This window comes from Pogoniulus pusillus, chromosome Z, assembly GCF_015220805.1.
Source record: "Pogoniulus pusillus isolate bPogPus1 chromosome Z, bPogPus1.pri, whole genome shotgun sequence".
Lineage (NCBI taxonomy): Eukaryota > Metazoa > Chordata > Aves > Piciformes > Lybiidae > Pogoniulus > Pogoniulus pusillus.
The window spans coordinates 88,213,071-88,231,723 of NC_087309.1; the positions used below are offsets into that span (position 1 = coordinate 88,213,071).

The following is an 18,653-nucleotide window of genomic DNA, read 5'->3' on the forward strand; positions in this document are numbered from 1 at the left end:
AGAGTCGCGTCCGGAGGCTCCGCCGGCTGGTGCGGGCCGCTGCCATGGCGGCTCGGGGGCGGGGGTCCCGGGAGGTGACAGGGCCCTTCCCGCACTCCGTTGCACTGGTGAGAGCCCACCCCGGAGAGCATGGTGCGGAGTCCTTGAGGGGGCGCCTCAACCCGGTGATGGCTGGGGCAGGGACCTCCGAAGGGAGTAGGGCGTGCTCCGAGATGCGCTTTCCTGGCCATGCCAGGGCCAGATGGGCCTCGGGACTCGCTGTCTTCCGTCCCTAGAGGACTGATCTAACTGTGGCCGTGAGGGGCAAAGTCGTCCCTTCAGGGGGACATGGGTTTTGTGTGTGTGCCAGGAACTCCAAGGAGCTGTACTAGACGTGGAGGCAGCTGGAGGTTAGCAATGGGGAGAACAAGTGTTTGATAGGTAGCATAGAGCTGTTTTGGTTGGAAAAGCTCTTAAAGATCATAAAGTCCAACCGTTTTCTCCGACTCTTCCAAATGTGGTGCTGAACCGTGCTGCTCAGCACCATATCTGCCTCTTTGAAACACCTCCAGGACTGGTGGTAAGCAGACTGTACACTACCCCCTTGGATTTAAGCTGTAGTCTGGGCAACACAGAGGGGCTGGCGCCTGAAGGTATTTCATCTTCTGGTAGTGGTGGTATGCTCTTCAGTGCAGGGATTTACCCCTAGCTGCCCTCAGCTCCCACCGTTTGGGGTTAGGTATGTATTTTTCAACTGAAAACCATTCTGAAGTAACAGATAATATTTTCATTGCTGACCTGTGCTTTCTCTGCCAGAGAGACAAGCCTCTGAAAGAACCAAAACATGAAGATATTTTCTTGGCCCACAGAGAGAAAGAAAAGGAACTTCTTGCACAGGCTAAACTGCTGAAGCTGTACAACCAGTATCAGAGGGTGCAGGAGTGGCACCAGCGGAGCAAGCAGAAATGGCTGCACTGCGCTGTGCAGAGGAAGGTGAATGCTGCCATGCAGGATTACTTGGCAGAGACTGAGGAGAGACGAGAGAGGTAGAAAAGCACTGGCTGACACCACTATCTGCCCTATTGTGTTCTCTTTGAGAAAGGCACCCAGCTGAGCTTAGGTCTGTCAGTTACACTGCACCCTATGGAGTGGTGCATTCATTGTAACAGAAAGAAAACTGGGCGTGAGCCAGCACACAGAGCTGCCAGCCCAGAGCCAGCTGTGTCCTGGGCTGATCCCCAGCAGTGTGGGCAGCAGGAGCAGGGAGGGAATTCTGCCCCTCTGCTGCGCTCTGCTGAGACCCCTCCTGCAGTGCTGGGGACAGCTCTGGAGTCCTCAGCACAGCACAGGCAAGGACCCATTGGAGAGGGGCTAGAGGAGGCCACAGCAATGCTGGCAGGGCTGGGAGGGCTCTGCTGGAAGACCAGGCTGAGAGAGTTGGGCTTGTTCAGCCTGCAAAAGGGAAGGCTCCAGGGTGACCTTCTGGTGGCCTTACAGTGCTTCAAGGGGCCTTAGAGAAAGCTCTGGACAGACTCTTGTGACAGGCCAAGGGGTGGTGGTTTGAAGCTAGAAGAGGGATTTTGAGAGTGGAGAGAAGGAGGAAATGTTTGACCTTGAGGTGGTGAGAGCCTGTCACAGGTTGCCCAGAGAAGGGGTAGATACCCCATTCCTGGCAGCATTCCAGGTAAGTTTTTATGGGGCTCTAAGCAAGCTACTCTAGTCACAGATGTCCCTGTTCAGTGTTCCAACAAGACAAGATGACCTTTAGAAGTCCCTACCCAAGCATTCTAGGATTCTGTAACTGTATGAAGCAAATTTTGTTAGTGTTTAGGTCCTACAAGCAATGCTTTATAGCACAAAATTATCTTCTTGTGTTCAAACGGAATGTCACATTTATTAATTTATGCCCACTGCCTCTTGTATCACTTGGCACCACCAAGAGGCCATCTCCCTTTTCTGTATTCATGCCCTGCAGATATCTACATGCATAGATAAAATCCCCCTTAGCCTTCTCTTCTACAGGCTGAACAGTCCCAGCTTTCTCAGAAGAGAGGGTGCTTTAGGAGAAATTCTTTATAGAAGAAATAGTCCAGTCCCTTAGTCATCTTCATGGCTTCTCACTTGCTGGGCACCACTGGCCTCATCCTCTTGCTCCCCACCCTTTATCTCTTGCTGAACATTGATAAAATCCTTTCTCAGGTTGCTCTTCTCCAGGCTCAACAGTCCAGTCTCAGGCCTCTCAGCATTTCCTGTTTCAGAGAGATGCTTCAGGCCTCTCAGCATCTTTAGGGCTCTGGCTTATGTTCTTAGTTCATGGTAAACAGAGTGAAATTCAGCTGCCAGATTTGGTCAGTGGCTTTGCTGCCATGACTCCCACCAGCAGTGCCAGAATAGATCCATAGTACTGTTGCTCACAGAGTAGCTGCTGTAACATTTGGGCTGGAATTATGAGTTTCTAGGCTCCCAAGTTTCAAATAAGATACAGTTCTATATGTATACAGAAGAGTGGCAAATACCAGGAAGGGATTGGCCTGAGTGACACCAGTAGTACCAGATGAAATTTATATCAACTTGGAAATCAGAAGGTTTCATTTAAGAGGAGGATGAAGTTGTAAGGCAGCACTGGAAATGGATTTGTAAGAGCTTAAGTTGTGATATGCCAGAATCACCTTCACAGGATCCTCTGTAAGCAGGGATCCAGGAATACTTCTTTAGTGTTGGCAAGAAGTGTTCAAAGTAGCCCATTGCCCTTTTGTCTTCCTAACAGATAAACCAGTGCCTTTTCATCCAACAGTAGGATTGACTTAGCTTTGATTTAATGTTTTAATTACAGACTTCGTGAGCTGCTGGAGGCAGAGGAAAGTAGGTACTTCGCTGAGATGGAGGCACTGGAGGAAACAGTAGAGGAGAAAAAAGCCAAGATGAGGGAGAGAGCAAAATTCCTGAGAGAGAAGAGAGAAAAAGAAAGGCAAGAACTGGTGGCTGAGAAACGAGAACAGCAATTCAGGTATCTTCTCAAATATAGTTTGAGTAAAAATAAAGGCAGTTGGGGCACAACAACCTCATGGCAAGCTATAGACTTGGGGGGGTGTGACTGGAAAGCTGTAACTTGGAGAGGGACCTGGGGGTGTTGGTTGATAGTCAACTGAACATGAGTCAGCAGTGCCCAGGTGGGCAAGAAGGCCAATGGCATCCTGGCCTGGATCAGGAATAGTGTGGCCAGCAGGGACAGGGAGGTGGTCATGCCCCTGTGCTCAGCTCTGATGAGGCCACACCTGAGTGCTGTGTTCAGTTCTGTGCCACTCACTACAGAAAGGACACTGAGGGATTGGAGCAGGTCTGGAGGTGGGCGATGAGGCTGGAGAAGGGCCTGGAACACCTGGGCTATGAGGAGCATCTGAGGGAGCTGGGGGTCTTCACTCTGGAGAAGAAGAGGAGGCTGAGAGGAGACCTCATTGCTCTCTACAGCTACCTGAAGGAAGATTGGAGCAAGGAGAGGGCAGCCTCTGCTCCTTGGTGGCAAGGGAGGAAATAGTTTCAAGCTGCACCAGAGGAGGTTCAGGCTGGATGCTTGGAAATATTTCTTCACTTAAAGGGTTCTCAAATATTAGCATGGTCTGCTTAGGGCAGTTGGGCAGTTAAGGGTCACTTGTCCTCTCCCCTCCCACAGGTGCCACTTCTGCCTTCCTGCCCCCAAGGTGTGGCACAAGCTGTGGCAGTACTCTTGGTGTGCCCAGGATCAAGTCTCAGCCAGAGCCTTTCTGCAGCCAGCTGTTGGCAGGAGCTCTCACCATCAGTGAGACTGATAGAAGCAGTCCCTGTCTGTGCAAACCTGCTCAGAGCTGCAGAAAGTGCAGAGGAGGACTTTGTCCCTTCTGTCTTTGGTCCCAAATTGTGTGTTGCTGGATGTAGTCCTCTAATCCAGCTCCTGAACCCAGTTCCCATCTGTTGCTGAGTTGTGCATGGGATTTTCCCAGCACCAGTGGTGTTGGTGTCACTCCACCAGTGTGTGATGTACATGACAAGCCATATGCCAGAATGTGCCTTATTCCAGAGCACTAAAGGCAGCCCTTTCAGCAGCCATGTGGCCTCGTTTGGAGCTGTAGCCCGAGGATTTAGGTTTAATTCATCTCATATCGCGATGTTAACCAGGAAGATCCCTTTGTTACAGTGCACTTGGACCACTGATTCATAATGGAATTTATTCTCATGAAGGGCTGCAGCTTGTCTGGAAAGATATTCAGCCAGTTTCAGCCTGAGGGCATGTTCATCATTGGGATCTTTAAAGCAAATTGCAATGCCTTAGAATCAGCATAAAGCCAGAATTGCATCCTCTTTCTAGTGATAACATCAGAAGCATCCACACAGGGGATGCTGTTATCACAGCAACTTTGTACTGCAGCCATAAAATGAATTAAAAACTGAGGGGAGGGAGATAAATACAGTTTGTCTTTGGGATGTAGCAACATACAGGCACAATTTTGATGTTAAGAAGCTTAGAGTAGCAAAGTGAGGAAGCAAGGCAGCCATCTGGGGGAGCAGATGTTTATAGTTTGCTGTAAAAGCTGCTTTGAGGGAATTATTTTGATGAAATCAAGCAATTACAAGGTGATTTTCTATTAAAGTTCTAGCCCTGCCCAACTTTTATTCAGCTGCTTTTCTCTCCTGGGAATTCAGTTAAATTCAGATTAGTTGATAGCAATGAATTCTTTATTTCTTCACTGCTGAGAGAACTTCTGAGCCCATTGTGTTTAGGTAACATTTGTAATGGTAGAAGATTTCAAGATGTGTTTCAACAGCTGAGAAATATTTTCTACATCAACACAAACTGTTACAGTGGTCTGTAATCACCACTGACTCCTGCCCACAAATTGGGAGATAGATCCCAGTGTCAAAAGGTAGGAAAACTGGGAGTAGTGAGGTATTTTGTTAATCTGCTTGAAGGTAGAGGCTCCTCCTGGAGCATGCTATGGCTCCAGGCATGTGCCTCATTGTTCTGATTTCTGCTGTTGCAGGGGCAGTCTGTACTGAGAAAGTTCCTCTGTTGTGAAAGGAAGTGAAAAACAGCTGTCCTAGTGTAGCCAGGAGGTGAAGAGAGGGGATTCTGCCCCTCTGCTGTACTCTGCTGAGACCCCACCTACAGTGCTGGAGACGGCTCTGGAGTCCTCAGCACAGCATGGAGAGGGGCCAGAGGAGGCCACAGCACACTAGGAGGGCTGGAAGGGCTCTACTGTGAGGCCAGACTGAGAGAGTTGGGCTTGCTCAGCATGCAGAAAAGAAGACTCCAGGGAGACCTTCTTCAAGGGGCCTCTGAGAAAGCTGAGAACAGCTTTTTCTGATGGCCTGCTGTGGCAGGCCAAGGGGTGACAGTTTGAAACTAAATGAGGGAGACTGAGAGTGGGGAGAAGGAAGAAATGTTTGACCCTGAGGGTGGTGAGTCCCAGGCTGCACAGTGAAGGTTGTAAATTCCCTGTCTCTGGAAACATTGCAGACTTCGTATTGATGAAAGGGTACTCAACAGATCATAGTTAACTGTTCCTGGCTCAGAAGAAGTAAGAAGTGAGAAACATCTAGATATCAATCAAATCAAGCAAAATGAGAATTCTGGTGGTATGGCACTGCTGTCCATTTTATGATTCATGTATAGTGCTCAGCACATTGCACTGCTGATGCACATAGAAGCTTTATAGGTAGAGGATGAAGAGAGAGAGAAGACCCAGGAGCATAGAGATGAAATGTGAAGCAAGAAACAGTGAAAGCTTGCGTGAAGAAAATCATGTAACCATTGAATTATTTAGGTTGGAAGAGACCCTTTAAGATCATGGAGTCCAACCATGAACCCAGCACTGCCGGGTTCACCACTATACCATGTCCTTCAGCACCACTCTACACAGCTTTGAAAGTGCTCCAGTGATTGGGATGCCACCACTGCCCTGGGCAGCCTGGTCCAGGCCTTAACAACCCTTTTGGAAATGAAATTGTTCTTCATGTCCAACCTTAACCTACTCTGGTGCAACTCAAGACTATTTTCTCTTGTCCTGTTGCTTCTTCCCTGGGAGAAGAGACCAGCCCTCACCTGGCTCCAATTTCCTTTCAGAGAGCTGTTTGAGATCCAGAAGGTCTTCCCTCAGCCTCCTTTTCTCCAGGCTGAACGACCTCAAGTCCCTGAGCCACTCCTCACAGGACTTGTGCTGTAGACCCCTTGAAGTGTGGTGTGATCTCTGCTTCTGCATGGAATTAGAAGTGGAGTGTTGTGTTCTCTGTCTGTGCCTCATTCCTGCAACACTGAGGAAGATGAAGGTGTCTCCACCATCAGAGCTCAAATTTTGCCCTGCTGCACCTTCAGTGTGGAGTTCTTACTGTGACACCAAGAACAGGGTCAGGCTGGCTTTTGGCAGTGTCCCTTTTTCTGTCTGTCAGCAGGTTGTTCAGCTGCTTCTTTACCAGAGGAGGCCTCTTTGGGGAAAGGCTCTTTGTGGTTTATAATCCCTAAAGGCATTTTCTTTGGGCTGGATCAATGTGGAGCTTTATTGAGAAAGCTTCAGCTCTTGTAAGCCAAGACATAAAGATTACACACTGGTAGTTACCTCAGCCACATGTTAATGAAATCAGAAGTCATGCTTATTCTCTGTTTGTTAGCAGGAGGTGACCAAGGATCCTGGGATCCCCAGAATCCTGTGATGGTGGGGGTTAGAAAACACCTCTGGAGATCATCTAGTTCAATCACCCTGCTAAAGCAGGGGCACCCACAGGAGCGTGTTCTGCATCATGTCATTGCTGTAGTTATGAATAAAGTAAATAACTTCCTTGCTGTGGAAACTGACAATGCTGCAAGGCAGTTTGCTGATGAATAATTAATGTTGCAGCTATGCAGGATTGCAGCTAAGCATTGTGTAAAGGGATACAGTTTGACCTTGTACAAGTAACAGCTGCTGTCATGCACTGCTTGGAGAGTCAGAAAAGTGATATATTGGGATATCTGCTCTTGTGGCCGAGTTCACCATGAGCCAGCACTCTGATCTGGTGGCCAAGAATGCCAGTGCACCAATCCTGGGGTGCATTCAGAAGAGTGTGACATCAGCTCAAGGGGAAGCTCTCCTCCTCCTCTGTCCTACTGGAGCCACACCTGGATGACTGGGTCCAGTTCTGGGACTCCCTGCTTGAGGAGAGACAGAGAACTACTGGAGGCAGTCCAAAGAGGCTTTGAAGATGCTGAGAGACTTGGAGCAACTCTATGAGGAGGAAAGCTTGAGAGCCCTGGGGCTGTTGAGTCTAGAGAAGAGCAACCACAGAGGGCACCTGATGAGTGCTTAGTGAAAGATAAAGGACCTGTTAGGGGCAAGAGGATGGAGCCAGACTCCTCAGTGGTGCAGAGTGACAGGACAAGGGGCAATGGGCACAAACTGGAACCCAGGAGGAGAAACTTGATTGCAATGAGGGTGCTGGAGGCCTGGAGCAAGCTGCACAGAGAGGTTGTGGAGTCTCCTCCTCTGGAGAGCTTCCAACCCCAGCTAGCCATTGTGATGCTAGGCAAGTTGCTGCAGGTGCCCCTGCTTTAGCAGAGGGAGTGGGACTGGATAATCTCCAGAGGTCCCTTTTCACCCCCACCATGCTGGGATTGTTGTAATCTGTAGAAAGTGCTCTCATTCTACATGAAGTGGTGAGAGATCTTTGTACTTCACACCATCCATGTGTCTCACACATTCTAAAAGCTCATAGACTCTTAACATTTGTAGATCTTCAGCATTGTGTATGAAAATTGGTATCCTCTTGATTATAGAACAGAATTGAAATGCCTGTGTATTATCCAAGTTGTGTACTGGTTGGACAGCACACTGGTTTAAGGCTTATTGGAATATTCTAATAAGAGAAATTGGTACAGAATCTGAATGAAGTTGTAAAAGAATAATAATGATAAAGTCTGTGTCATTCATTGGTTTGCTAAGACGTATAACAAGCCAATATATAAACAATTTTTTCTTCCTGGCTCTTGGTCACTAATCTTCTCTCTCTAATCTCTTTCACTAACCTTGGCTGAACAAATAATATGAAAGCCTTGCTGGTTGTTATGTGTCTGAGAGAAGAGGGGGTGGTGTTAGCCCCTTCTGGGCTCTTTCTTTGTCTGGGGGGGGGGGGAAAGATTGGATTTCTGTCTTATTTCTAAATTATGTATAATTGTCAATAAATGTAAATATGTTGTGTATATATGCTTCTACATTGAGCTTTGCTGTAAAATACAGCTTTATCTTACTTCCAACCCACCTGAGCTGGTCTGGTGAGTTTTAAATGTGGGGAGGGAGGGTGGGTAATTCCTAACCCACCACAGACACATTGGTCTCTCTGGTGGTTTGTCTGCAATGACATAAGCAGACTCTGCAAACAGTGTAGTGTTCTTCACCCTGGTGGACTTGGCAGTGCTGGGTTCAGAGTTGGATGTGATGATCTTGAAGGGATTTTCCAACCTGAATGTTTGTTGTTGTTGTTGTTGTTGTTGTGTTTGTATATTCTGAGCTGGAAGCCTCCACCCCTCACACCCTTCCAGAGTTGCTTATCTTTTTGAGTTATTTTCATGTTGTCTTTCAGAGAACAGTGTGAGGAGCTACGCGTGCAGTTGATGAAGAAGCATCAGAAGGAGGTGTGTGAAGGTTGGCTGGCCCAGTTAGCTCTGAAGGAGGAGCTGAAAAAGCAGCAGAAGAAGGAGGAGCAGATGTTTGCAGAGCTTTGGGAAGAGGACAGGCTGGCTAAGGAGAGGCACGAGGCAGCAGAGATGCAGAAGGCGGTGGAAGGGAGCAGGGAAATCCTGAGTGCGCTCAGTGCCCAGCTAGCAGAGATCAGCCTGCGCAGAGAGCAGGCGAGGAGGCTGAAGGAGGAAGAGGCTCGACTGCTGGTAATGTCCATGTCCCTCTCAATCCAAGGGTGTGCGTGGGGCCCTCCTCATGACAGGCTTAGTAGACGTTTACATTAATCCATACCTTATTTGTATCTTCACTGATTCCATTAGTATCTGAGAATGTCCTATTATGCTAAGCCTCTTTTCCAGAGCTGTGGCAAATATGTTCCTGTTTACAGAGGGGAAATACATCTTCTAAAACAGCCTGGTAAAGTATTTGGGAATTCAGAGCCTCTCAGAGCCTTTGTGGGAGATGTTTTTATGCTTTTGTCAAACATCTTTGCAATATTCTGATTTCCAGTGTCCTGTGGGATGGCTGGAGAGTCTTCTATCCCTGCTGTAATGTGTAACACCAGATCCCAGATCATGATACACGTAATGGCTTGAGAGGGAAAGAACTTTAAAGGTCACCTAGTCCAGCCCCTCTGCAGTCACTAGGGACATCTGCAACTAGAGCAAGTTGCTCACAGTCCCAAATAACCTCACTGGAATGGTTTCAAGAAGGGCCATCTCCCACCTCTCTGGGAAACCTGGGACAGGCTCTCTCCACTCTCAGTCTCAAACATTTCCTCCTTCTCTCTGCTCTCAATCTTCCTCACCCCTTGTCCTATCACAACAAGCCCTGAGAAAAAGTCTGTCTTCTAGGCCCCTTGAAGTACTGATAGGCCACAAGAAGGTCTCCCTAAACCTTAGTATAATTATCATGGTAGTGAATGGCAGTGGGAGGAAGCTGCAAAGGTATTTCTCCCCACAGAGAAGGTGAGTCAGGAGCCAAAAGTGAGATCAGGACAGACAAGTCTGTTGTTATCTCTGACCAGAGTCCCCCTATACTTGCAGAAATGGAGCAGGACAAATTTGCTGACACTAACTGAGGTCATGTAACAGCCCAAATGCCTGGGCAAGTGTACAGTGATGAAGTCCAACATGAAGCTAGGAAGTTAAGTCAGCAGGTGTCAGGTGAGAGTTGGTCTCTTCTCTGAAGTAACGAGGAATAGGACAAGAGCAAATGGCCTCAGGGCCATTTGGGAGGTTTAGTTTGGACATGAGAAACCATTTCTTCAGGAAAAGACTGCCCATGGCAGTGATGGAGTCCTCATCCCTGGAGAGATTTAAAAGCTGTATAGCTGTGGTGCTGAATGCTGTGGCTTAGTGGTGACCTGGCAATGCTGGGTTCGTGGTTGGACTGGAATGTTTTAAGTCTCTTCTGACTAGAATGATTCTGTGACTATGATTCTAGGGTTGACCTCAGGCACAGGTGTACTTGAAGTAGGCATGTTCGTGTTGGCATCAGGAATAAGAGCTGGAGCCCAAGTGCAGTTCCCATGTGGCTCCTCTCAGCCCTTTCTCACACTGCTCTTTCCCAGCTCTCTGATCTAAGGCTCACCTTGAGGCTGGCTGCAAGCTCAGGCAGCCAAATGCCTAGAAGGAGATTGCAAAGCTTGTTGGTGCACTCAGGTCCCTGACACGTAGGTGAGGAGATGTGTTTCTACGAGTAACTGCAAATTCTTGTTTCTCAGCTGACTGAATTTCAGAATCTACATAATTTTTTTTTAATTTTAAGAAATTAACAAGCAGTGCCTGTGCTCTCACCTGATAGTGTTGGCTGCTGTTGTGCATCACTTTGAGTGGCTACCTTGGCCAAATGATTTGGCCATTACCCTCTTGTTTTCCCATCTCTCCCTATTTTAGGCTTGCTGTAGCTGTGCTGGCTTTAGAGAGGTTTGATGGTGTTGGCTTTGTGAGTTATGGGAGATGGTCTAGTTCAGACTCAGTCTTCATCTTTCCTCCATCATGGGGAAAGGCTGACAGATCTTAGGCTGTTTAACCTGGAGAAGAGAAGCCTGAGAGGGGAATCTCCCACCAAGATGGGTTTCTGTGATTGTTTAAAACAGCGGTGGAGTGCCTACCTTCTTAACATCAGCTTCTAGTGTATAACAGAGTAACCTAAGTGGTCATCCAATCACTACAAATTGAACCCCAGCATGGTGAGGTTGGAAGGTATCTCTGGAAGTCATCCAGTCCAACATCCCTGCTAAAGCAGAGACACCCACAGCAGCTTGCCCAGCATCACAATGGCCAGGTGGAGATGGAACCTCTCTAGGGAAGGAGACTTCAGAACCTCTCTGGGAAGCCTTCTCCAGTCCTCCAGCACCCTCACAACAAACATGTTTCTCCTCTTGTTCAGGTGGAACCTCCTGGGTCCCAGTTTGTGCCCACTGCCCCTTGTCCTGTCACTATGCACCACTGACAAGAGTTTGGCCCCATCCTCTCCAGGCATATCCTTCAGACATTGATCAGCATAGAGAAGATCATTAGTACTAATATTTAATATTTGACAATATGAAAAGTGAACCTCTGAAATAAATTTCTGGTGAAGTGGTTCAAGTCTCTGGAAAAAAAAACTTTTTTCAGAGGACACATAAATGAGAGTTTCTGTATGGTAAATGGGATGTAATCCTTTCTCAGCAGGAGAGGGATGTGGCAGATGGTCTCATTACAGGGCTTTTTTTTTTTGGTGCAGAGTTGTTTTCCTTTGATGATCAGGTGTTTCATTTGTGTCCAGGACAGGCTATAGACAGCTTGGCATCTCTGTGTAGAATGGCTTCTTTGCAGCCTGCTGTGGGTTGCCCCTGGTTTAGCAGGGGGTTGGTCTAGATGATCTCCAAAGATCCCTTTCAGTCTCCATCATGATGGGATGCTGTGATTCTTCTGGGTGTTGCAATGGACATAGATCACTCATGGAAGCAAAACTGCACTTTGCTGTGTAGATCATATGTTTACCTCAAGATATCTCAGGCTGGGTGACAAAGACAGCAGTTTCTGCATTAGCTGCATTACCCACATTAGATTCCTTTCTTCCCCTTTCTCTAAGAGAAAATAATCTTACTTCTCCCTTAAAGAATAGTGATTTCTTGTGAAAGTGATGGAAATCACGCTCTGCTGAGACCCTTTTGAAGTTCTGGTGCAGCTCTGGAGTCCTCAGCACAGAGAGGACCCTGTTGGAGCAGGGCCAGAGGAGGCCACAGCAGTGCTAGCAGAGCTGGAAGAGCTCTGCTGAGAGGCCAGGCTGAGAGAGTTGGGCTTGTTCAGCCTACAGAAGAGAAGGCTCCAAGGAGACCTTCTCGTGGCCTTACAGGGTCTCCGGATTCCTATGAGAAAGCCGGGGACAGACTTTTTCTGAGGGCCTGTTGTGACAGGCCAAGGGATGATGGTTTGAAACTAAAAGAGAGAGATTGAGAGTGGAGAAAAGGAAGAAATGTGGTGACACTAGTTGCCTAGAGAGGTGGTAGATGCCCCATCCTTGGAAACATTTCAGTTGAATTGGAACCTCTTGAGTTCCAGTTTGTGCCCATTACCCCTTGTCCTCTCACTGGGCATCACTGAGAAGACTCTGGCCCTATCCTCTTGCCTCCACCCTTTATCTCTTGCTGAGCATTCATCAGATCCCCACTAGGGCTGCTGTTCTCCAGGCTCAACAGCCCCAGGGCTCTCAACCTTTCCTCCTGCCAGAGATGCTCCAGGCTCCTCAGCAGGTTTGTAGGCTCTTTAGACTCTCTCCAGTGATTTCCTCTCATTCTTTAAGTGGAGAGCCCAGAACTGGACTCAGTTTTCCAGGTGTGGCCCCTCTAGGTCAGAATAGAAAGGAAGGAAGGAAAGCCTCCGTCTGACCTCCTAGCCAGTATTCTGCATGTACCTGCCAGGAACTCAGCTTTACTGTTCCCTTTCTGATACAAAGTGGAATGGTTTGAAACCATAGAAATTCAATAACTGCCCAGCAGAATGTAAGATTCTGACGTTGGTGCCACTTCATGTCCACGGGAGGTGCAATGAGTGCTCTGACTATCCAGCATAGCCAGAGATGGTGTTTTGGCCATGTTCAGGCCTAGGTGTAGATCATATGTGCTGTAATGAAATCATCTTCTCTCAAGGGATGACTCTGAAGTATTTCCAGTACAGGCGGTGCAGTGGTTGGGTATTGAAGTGCATGTGATAATTAGTGAGAAAAATGCTGAATGGTAATGAAGGACATGGTCAGATGTGCACACTTGGAGAGGGCCTAATGGATGGCACTAATTTTCTAGCAACAGCAAGAAAGGTTTAAATATTTATCTTTGTTTGTTAGTGTTCCAGTTGAAGTGCTCCCAGCTATCGCCTTGTGTGAAGTTATGCAAGGATTTTACAAGCTGGTTGCTTTCCCCCCTTTCAGGAAGAAGAGCAACAGCTGCTGAAGCTGGAGAATGAAGAGCTTCAGAGGAAGAAATGGCAGAGGCAGAAGGAATGCAGGGAGATGTTGCTCAGTGCAGCACGGGACAGGGCGAATCATCTCTATGAAGAAAAGCAAGGTGAACTCGCCCTGGAGATGAAGCTTCTGGAGAAATCTCTTAAGGAACCCCAGAAGGACACTGAGGAGAAAATAAAAAGAAAAGTAAGAGACAGAGGTGGTCATTATGAAGTTAGAATCATTTAGGTTGGAAGTGACCTTTAAGATCCTTGAGTCCAGCCATGAACCCAGCACTGCCAGGTCACCACTAAACCATATTCCACGTCACCACATCCACACAGCTTTGAAACCCCTTCAGGGATGGGGACTCGATAACTGCCCTGGGTAGCCTGGGCCAAGCCTTGACAACCCTTTTGGGAAATAAATTGTTCATAATGTCCTACCCAAACCTCCCCTGGCATAAAAAAAGGTCATTCCCTCTTGTCCTGTCCCTTGTTCCCGTGGAGAAGAACCACACTTAACCTGTCTCCATCCTCCTTTCAGAGAGTTGTAGAGGCAGGTTTCCCCTCAGCCTCCTTTCCTCCAGGCTGAACAACCTCATGTCTCTCAGCTGCTCCTCACTAGCCCTGTTCTCCAGACCCTTCAGCAGCTTCATTACCACTCTCTGAACCTGCTCCAGGCCCTCAGTGCCTATCTTGTAGAGAGGAGCCAAAACCTGAACCTAGGACTTCAGGTGTGGCTATTTGATAGGTGCAGGGCAGTATCTCATCTAGACTAATTTTGTTGCCTTTCATGAACTCCACAGTATAAATGAGGTCTAGAATCCATTTTCTTTGATGAAGTTGAATCTGTTGTTCCACAGGCTGTTGCCTTTCTTTCTGCCATCACTGCTCTGAATAGGTTCATTATCTTTTAAATCCTTGGAGGGATTTAAAAGTTGCTTAGATGTGGTGCTGAGGGACATGCTTTAGTGGTGACCTGGCAGTGCTGGGTTAACAGTTGGGCTTGATAGTCTTAAATGTCTCTTCCAACCAAAAATTATTCTGTGACTCTACAGAACCTCATGTTAAACATGAAACACTGGGTGTCTGTGTTACTCTGTACCTTTCAAACAAGTAGATTATCCACCTTCAGTGTCAAAACAGGTCTCAAGGTCACTTCAACAGAGCAGGGAGCTGCCTTTGTTATTCTGCTTGGGGTATTGAAGTGGCTCATACAAGTTAGGAAAGTTGCATCAACTTCCTGTTATACCTTGGCTGACAGTTAGGGCAGGGGTTGTTTACTATTATTTGTTACACTTTGTTAGATCCCAAGTGCAGGTAATGGTTAAGAATCGTGGACAGCTGTGAAATTAAGATGCCTGTGGTGTAGCTGAGCTGCTCTTGGGGAAGGGATTTGTCTTGTTTTATTTGTTCTGTTCTTAAGCTGTTGTCCAGGCACTGCCAGTTCACCAGGAAGAATATTCTGCACAGCTTTTTCCCATGGTAGTGTCTGGGGTGCTCCCAGTTCCCACACTGGCTGCAAGCCACCATTTCTTTTCACCTTTTGAGGTCCAAAAGTATTTTTCACTCTTCTGTGGTCCTGTGATTTACTCAGATCTGTCAGTATCTGTGTGTTTGCAGCAAGAGCTGCTCAAGGAGCAGCAGATGTACCTGGCACACCTGGCTCAGCAGCTGGAGGAGGAAAAACAGCAACAAAGAGAAGTGGACAAGCTCCTTGATGAAGAGATGGCCAAAGTCTGGGCCAAGAAGGCTGAACAACTGCGTCTAGAAAAGGAGGCTAGAAAGAAGCTACTGAAAGATGTCCTGAACACCAGGCAAGAGCAGATAGAGGAGAAGTGTAAGTAACAACTCCTTGTCTGTGCACCACAGCCACCTCATGGGCGCTGGTCTTGGCAGATGCAGCACAACACCCTGCTGTCAGGAAGACTGTATGGCCTGGCACAGTTCAGGCTGTATGGCTGAGTAGACAACAAACACATCAAGCTATTGCTGTCTAAACTTGGCTCTTTTCTTGTTGCAGTGCAGAGAAATGCAAAGGAGCGCGAAGAGGTTGCTCAAGAGAGAAAGTTATTAGCTGAAGCAGCTGCAGAACTTGAGCATCTAAAGGAAGAAAAATATGCAAGGTATTGTTCTCCTACACCATTGCTTCACTTCATTGCAGATCTGTTAAACTCATGAATAAGCTCGTTCTCATTTTCAGATGACTTTAAGAGCAGTGGGTGGGCTTCCTTCTCTTTTGGAGAAGCTCTGCCACTGTCCAGCTGACCAGCTCTGACACTAAGATGCTGGAGCACGTCCAGAGAGTGGCAACAAAGTTGGTGAAAGGTCTAGAGCAGTAAGTGGAGCAGCTGAAGGACTTTGGGTTGTTTAGCCTGGAGAAAAGGAGGTTGAGGGGAGACCTTCTGGCTCTTTACAACTCCTTGAAAGGAGGCTGGAGGCAGGTGGATGTTGGTCTCTTCTCCCAAGGAACAAGTGCTAAGACAAGAGGCAATGGCCTCGAATTGTGCCAGGGAAGGTTTGGGTGGGACATGAAGAACAGTTTTCTCATGGAAAGGGCTGTCAAGGCCTGGTCCAGGCTGCCCAGGGCAGTTGTAGAGTCCCCATCCCTGGAGGGGTTTCAAAGCCAAGTAGATGTGTTGCTGAGGGCCATGGTTTACTGCTGAGTTAAGAGCTGGACTCAGTGATCTTAAAGTTCTCTTTGAGCCAAAATGATTCTCTTACAGGGATCTTGTAGGTCTGTTCCAAACTTAATGCTTCCATAGTTCTGTGATTCAGAGCTGCTGAATAGCAGTTGGTATTAAATCACTAATTCTGATCTCATCATGCAAACCATGGTGTTTCTTTACACATCCTTGCTTTGCTCTGTGTGGACCATCACATGACTTAGATCTTTCATGCTTCTTAAATACATCCCCTCATGCTCTGAGCTGTTATTAGGAGTGGCAGAGCACTGGGGAGGAGGGCTAATGAAGGGTTAGCTCAGTAGTCAGCTAGGACAACTAGTGTGTCCAGCCTTGTTGCAAAGACCGCACCCACACACATCCCTTCAACAATCATATAGGGTCACCAAAACAGCAGAACTTAGCCACACGCGATTCTCTTTGCAGTTCCTCAGGGCGAGTACAGTTACACGCAGTAGCTAAAGTGTTCCTCTGGGTGTCACACAAAGCCCAGGGCAAAGGGCCTCATTTCACTGTTTGTACTCCTACGCCTTCCCCACCCTTCTCTGTGGGAGGTAATTGAGTAGCTCCTTTCATAGCTACTGTCTGTTGTGTTTTCTGCCGACCTTGTTAGTTACCATCACCTGGAAATAACAAAGATCTCTTGAAGGAAACATGCTAGGCTTTATTGTGGATATACTTCACTTAGCAAAGATGGCCTCCAGTGGTGTCAGGAAGTGTTTGTGGTTCAAGTGCATTGTGGTAGTGCAGAAGTCTTGACTGGACCTTTGGCATCTTAACTGTGTGTAGGAGTCCTGCTTCAGATGTAGACTCCTGCTCCAGGAGTTCCTGAACATTTAGGTAGACTTCCAATGCTGCCCCAGAAGCTAAGAAAGGAGTATGTGAGGCTTGAGTTAGAAAGGAATCACAGAATCCCAGCCTGGTGAGGTTGGAAGGAACCTCTGGAGGTCATCCCGTCCATCCCCCCGCTAAAGCAGGGTCACCTACAGCAGCTTGTCCAGCATCACAAAGGCCAGCTGGGGTTGGAAGCTCTCCAGAGATGGAGAATCCAGAACCTATCTGTGCAGCTTGCTCCAGTCCTCCAGCACCCTCACAACAAACAAGTTTCTCCTCCTGTTCAGGTGGAACTTCCTGGATTCCACTTTCTGACTCCTGTCCCTTGTCCTGCCCTTCAGGTGTCGATAAACATTGAGAAGAACCCATTTCAGTCCGGTCTTCTCCAGGCCAACAGCCCCAAGCTCTCAGCCTTTCCTCCTCACAAGATGCTCCAGGACCCTCAGAGTCTTTGTAGTCTCCACTGGACTCATGCCTGCCTCTCTTGAACTGGGAATCTCAGAAATGGACACAATATTCCAGCTGTGGTCTCCCTGGGGCAGAGTAGAGAGGGAGAAGAATCACAGAATGTTAGGGGCTAGAAGGGATCTCAAAAGATCATCCAGTCCAGCCCCCCTGCCAGAACAGGATCACCTATACCAGATCACAGTGGAATGCATCCAGGTGCCTCATCTCCAGAGAGGCTGACCTGCTATTCACAGTCTTCTCAGTGCATCTTAAGACAACGTTGGCCTTCTTGGCCATAAAGGCACATTGCTGGCTCATTGCCAACTTCTTGTCCACCAGCACTCCCACATCCTTCTACACAGAGCTGCTTTCTAGTCCGTCAGCCTCTAACCTGTCCTGGCACAGGGGATTGTTCCTCCCCATGTGCAGGACCTCCAGCCTGCCTAAGTCTCACTACATGCAGGAATGATTTCTTCTGACAACCACTTCCCAGAATATCTGTGCAATATTGCAGCAGGTCCCTGCACCCTGTTGTCAGTGACCTGTTATCCTCAGAGAGGAGTAGAGATGGGGTTGGGGCATGGAGCTGCTGTGGCAACCAGCCTGTGTTAGGAAAGGGCCAAGACACAATGTCCTCATTCTGTTCTCTCACCAGCACTGCGAGGGGCTTGCTGGTTACACCTGAAGGGAGTTATGAGGGGGTAAATGCCAACAGATTAAAGAGCAATAATAGTAACAAATGTTTAGTTGTTTTTAGACACACTTCATAAATAAGGTATTTGTGTGTCATTTCCAGAAAACTAAAGGAAACTAAAGAATACCAAGAGCTACTCAGGGCTCAGATTGCCTCTCAACAACAGGCCCGTGATGCTGAGGAAGAGGAGAGGCAGCGAGACTATGAGCTGGGCCTTGCAGCAGAGAGAGCTTACCAAGAAAAGCTGCGGGATATTCTGTCAAGGCCTGATGAGAAGCCAGCAAAAACCCATCCCTTGAGAAGAAAACTCATGTCCAGCTCTCCAGAGCATCACTTACAGTGATATTTTAGCTCCCTCAGTCACCTTAAAAACACTTTATAGGAATGTTTATGACTGACTTGAATTAGCCCTCTTCCACTCTGCTGCTCAAAATGTCTAACTGGAAAACCAGAAAAAACCCCAACATATTATTTTAAAGGTTATTTTTTTTCTGTAGATTTTTAATGAGAAAGCATTTGACTTACTCTGTCTTCTCTGTAGTATGTTGTTGTGACACAGATGTTAGGTAGGCCTTTAACATCTGTTCTGAGAGTTTGTGGAGAGCTTCATCAGACTCTATTAAAATGCCTTTGAAACTCAAAATATTTGCAAAACTTTGTGATTTAGAGGGGGAAAAAAAGTACTTTGAGGTATTCATTTTCTTGTTAACTAGAAAACGACTGTTTTATTATGGGCTGGAAGGAAAACAGCTGTTTGCATGTATCCTGGTAGCTGTTGAACAATGTGTAGAATATCACAGTCACCAACCTCGTTTGTGATACCTCCATGTGGACAGAATTAATTCTACAGGGCTGAATTTATGATTTTTGAGGAAAAAAAAGAGGGTTTACCCTTTTGATGTCA

The 18,653-nt window shown here is 47.4% G+C and overlaps 1 protein-coding gene across 2 annotated transcripts; it reads left to right on the forward strand.

Annotated features, from left to right (window-relative positions):
• The first annotated feature begins 2 nt into the window (after window positions 1-2).
• On the forward strand, window positions 3-18,653 carry CFAP53 (cilia and flagella associated protein 53). 2 transcript variants are annotated; one of them, XM_064176536.1, is made up of 8 exons: window positions 3-107; window positions 796-1,025; window positions 2,813-2,986; window positions 8,563-8,866; window positions 13,077-13,295; window positions 14,714-14,930; window positions 15,114-15,216; window positions 17,852-18,653. In XM_064176536.1, exons 1-8 carry the CDS (start codon window positions 45-47, stop codon window positions 18,090-18,092), a joined length of 1,551 nt encoding a protein of 516 aa, XP_064032606.1. In that variant the 5' UTR covers window positions 3-44; the 3' UTR covers window positions 18,093-18,653. The 2 variants fall into 2 exon arrangements, with proteins under 2 accessions (XP_064032606.1, XP_064032607.1); XM_064176537.1 differs by having other exon boundaries at window positions 38-107; window positions 849-1,025.

Coding starts and splice junctions, on each gene's coding strand:
- CFAP53 (XM_064176536.1), top strand. CDS start 45: ATGGCGGCTCGGGGGCGGGGGTCCCGGGAGGTGACAGGGCCCTTCCCG. Junction 1,026..2,812: donor ACTGAGGAGAGACGAGAGAG/GTAGAAAAGCAC, acceptor TTTTAATTACAG/ACTTCGTGAGCTGCTGGAGG. Junction 14,931..15,113: donor AGAGCAGATAGAGGAGAAGT/GTAAGTAACAAC, acceptor TTCTTGTTGCAG/TGCAGAGAAATGCAAAGGAG.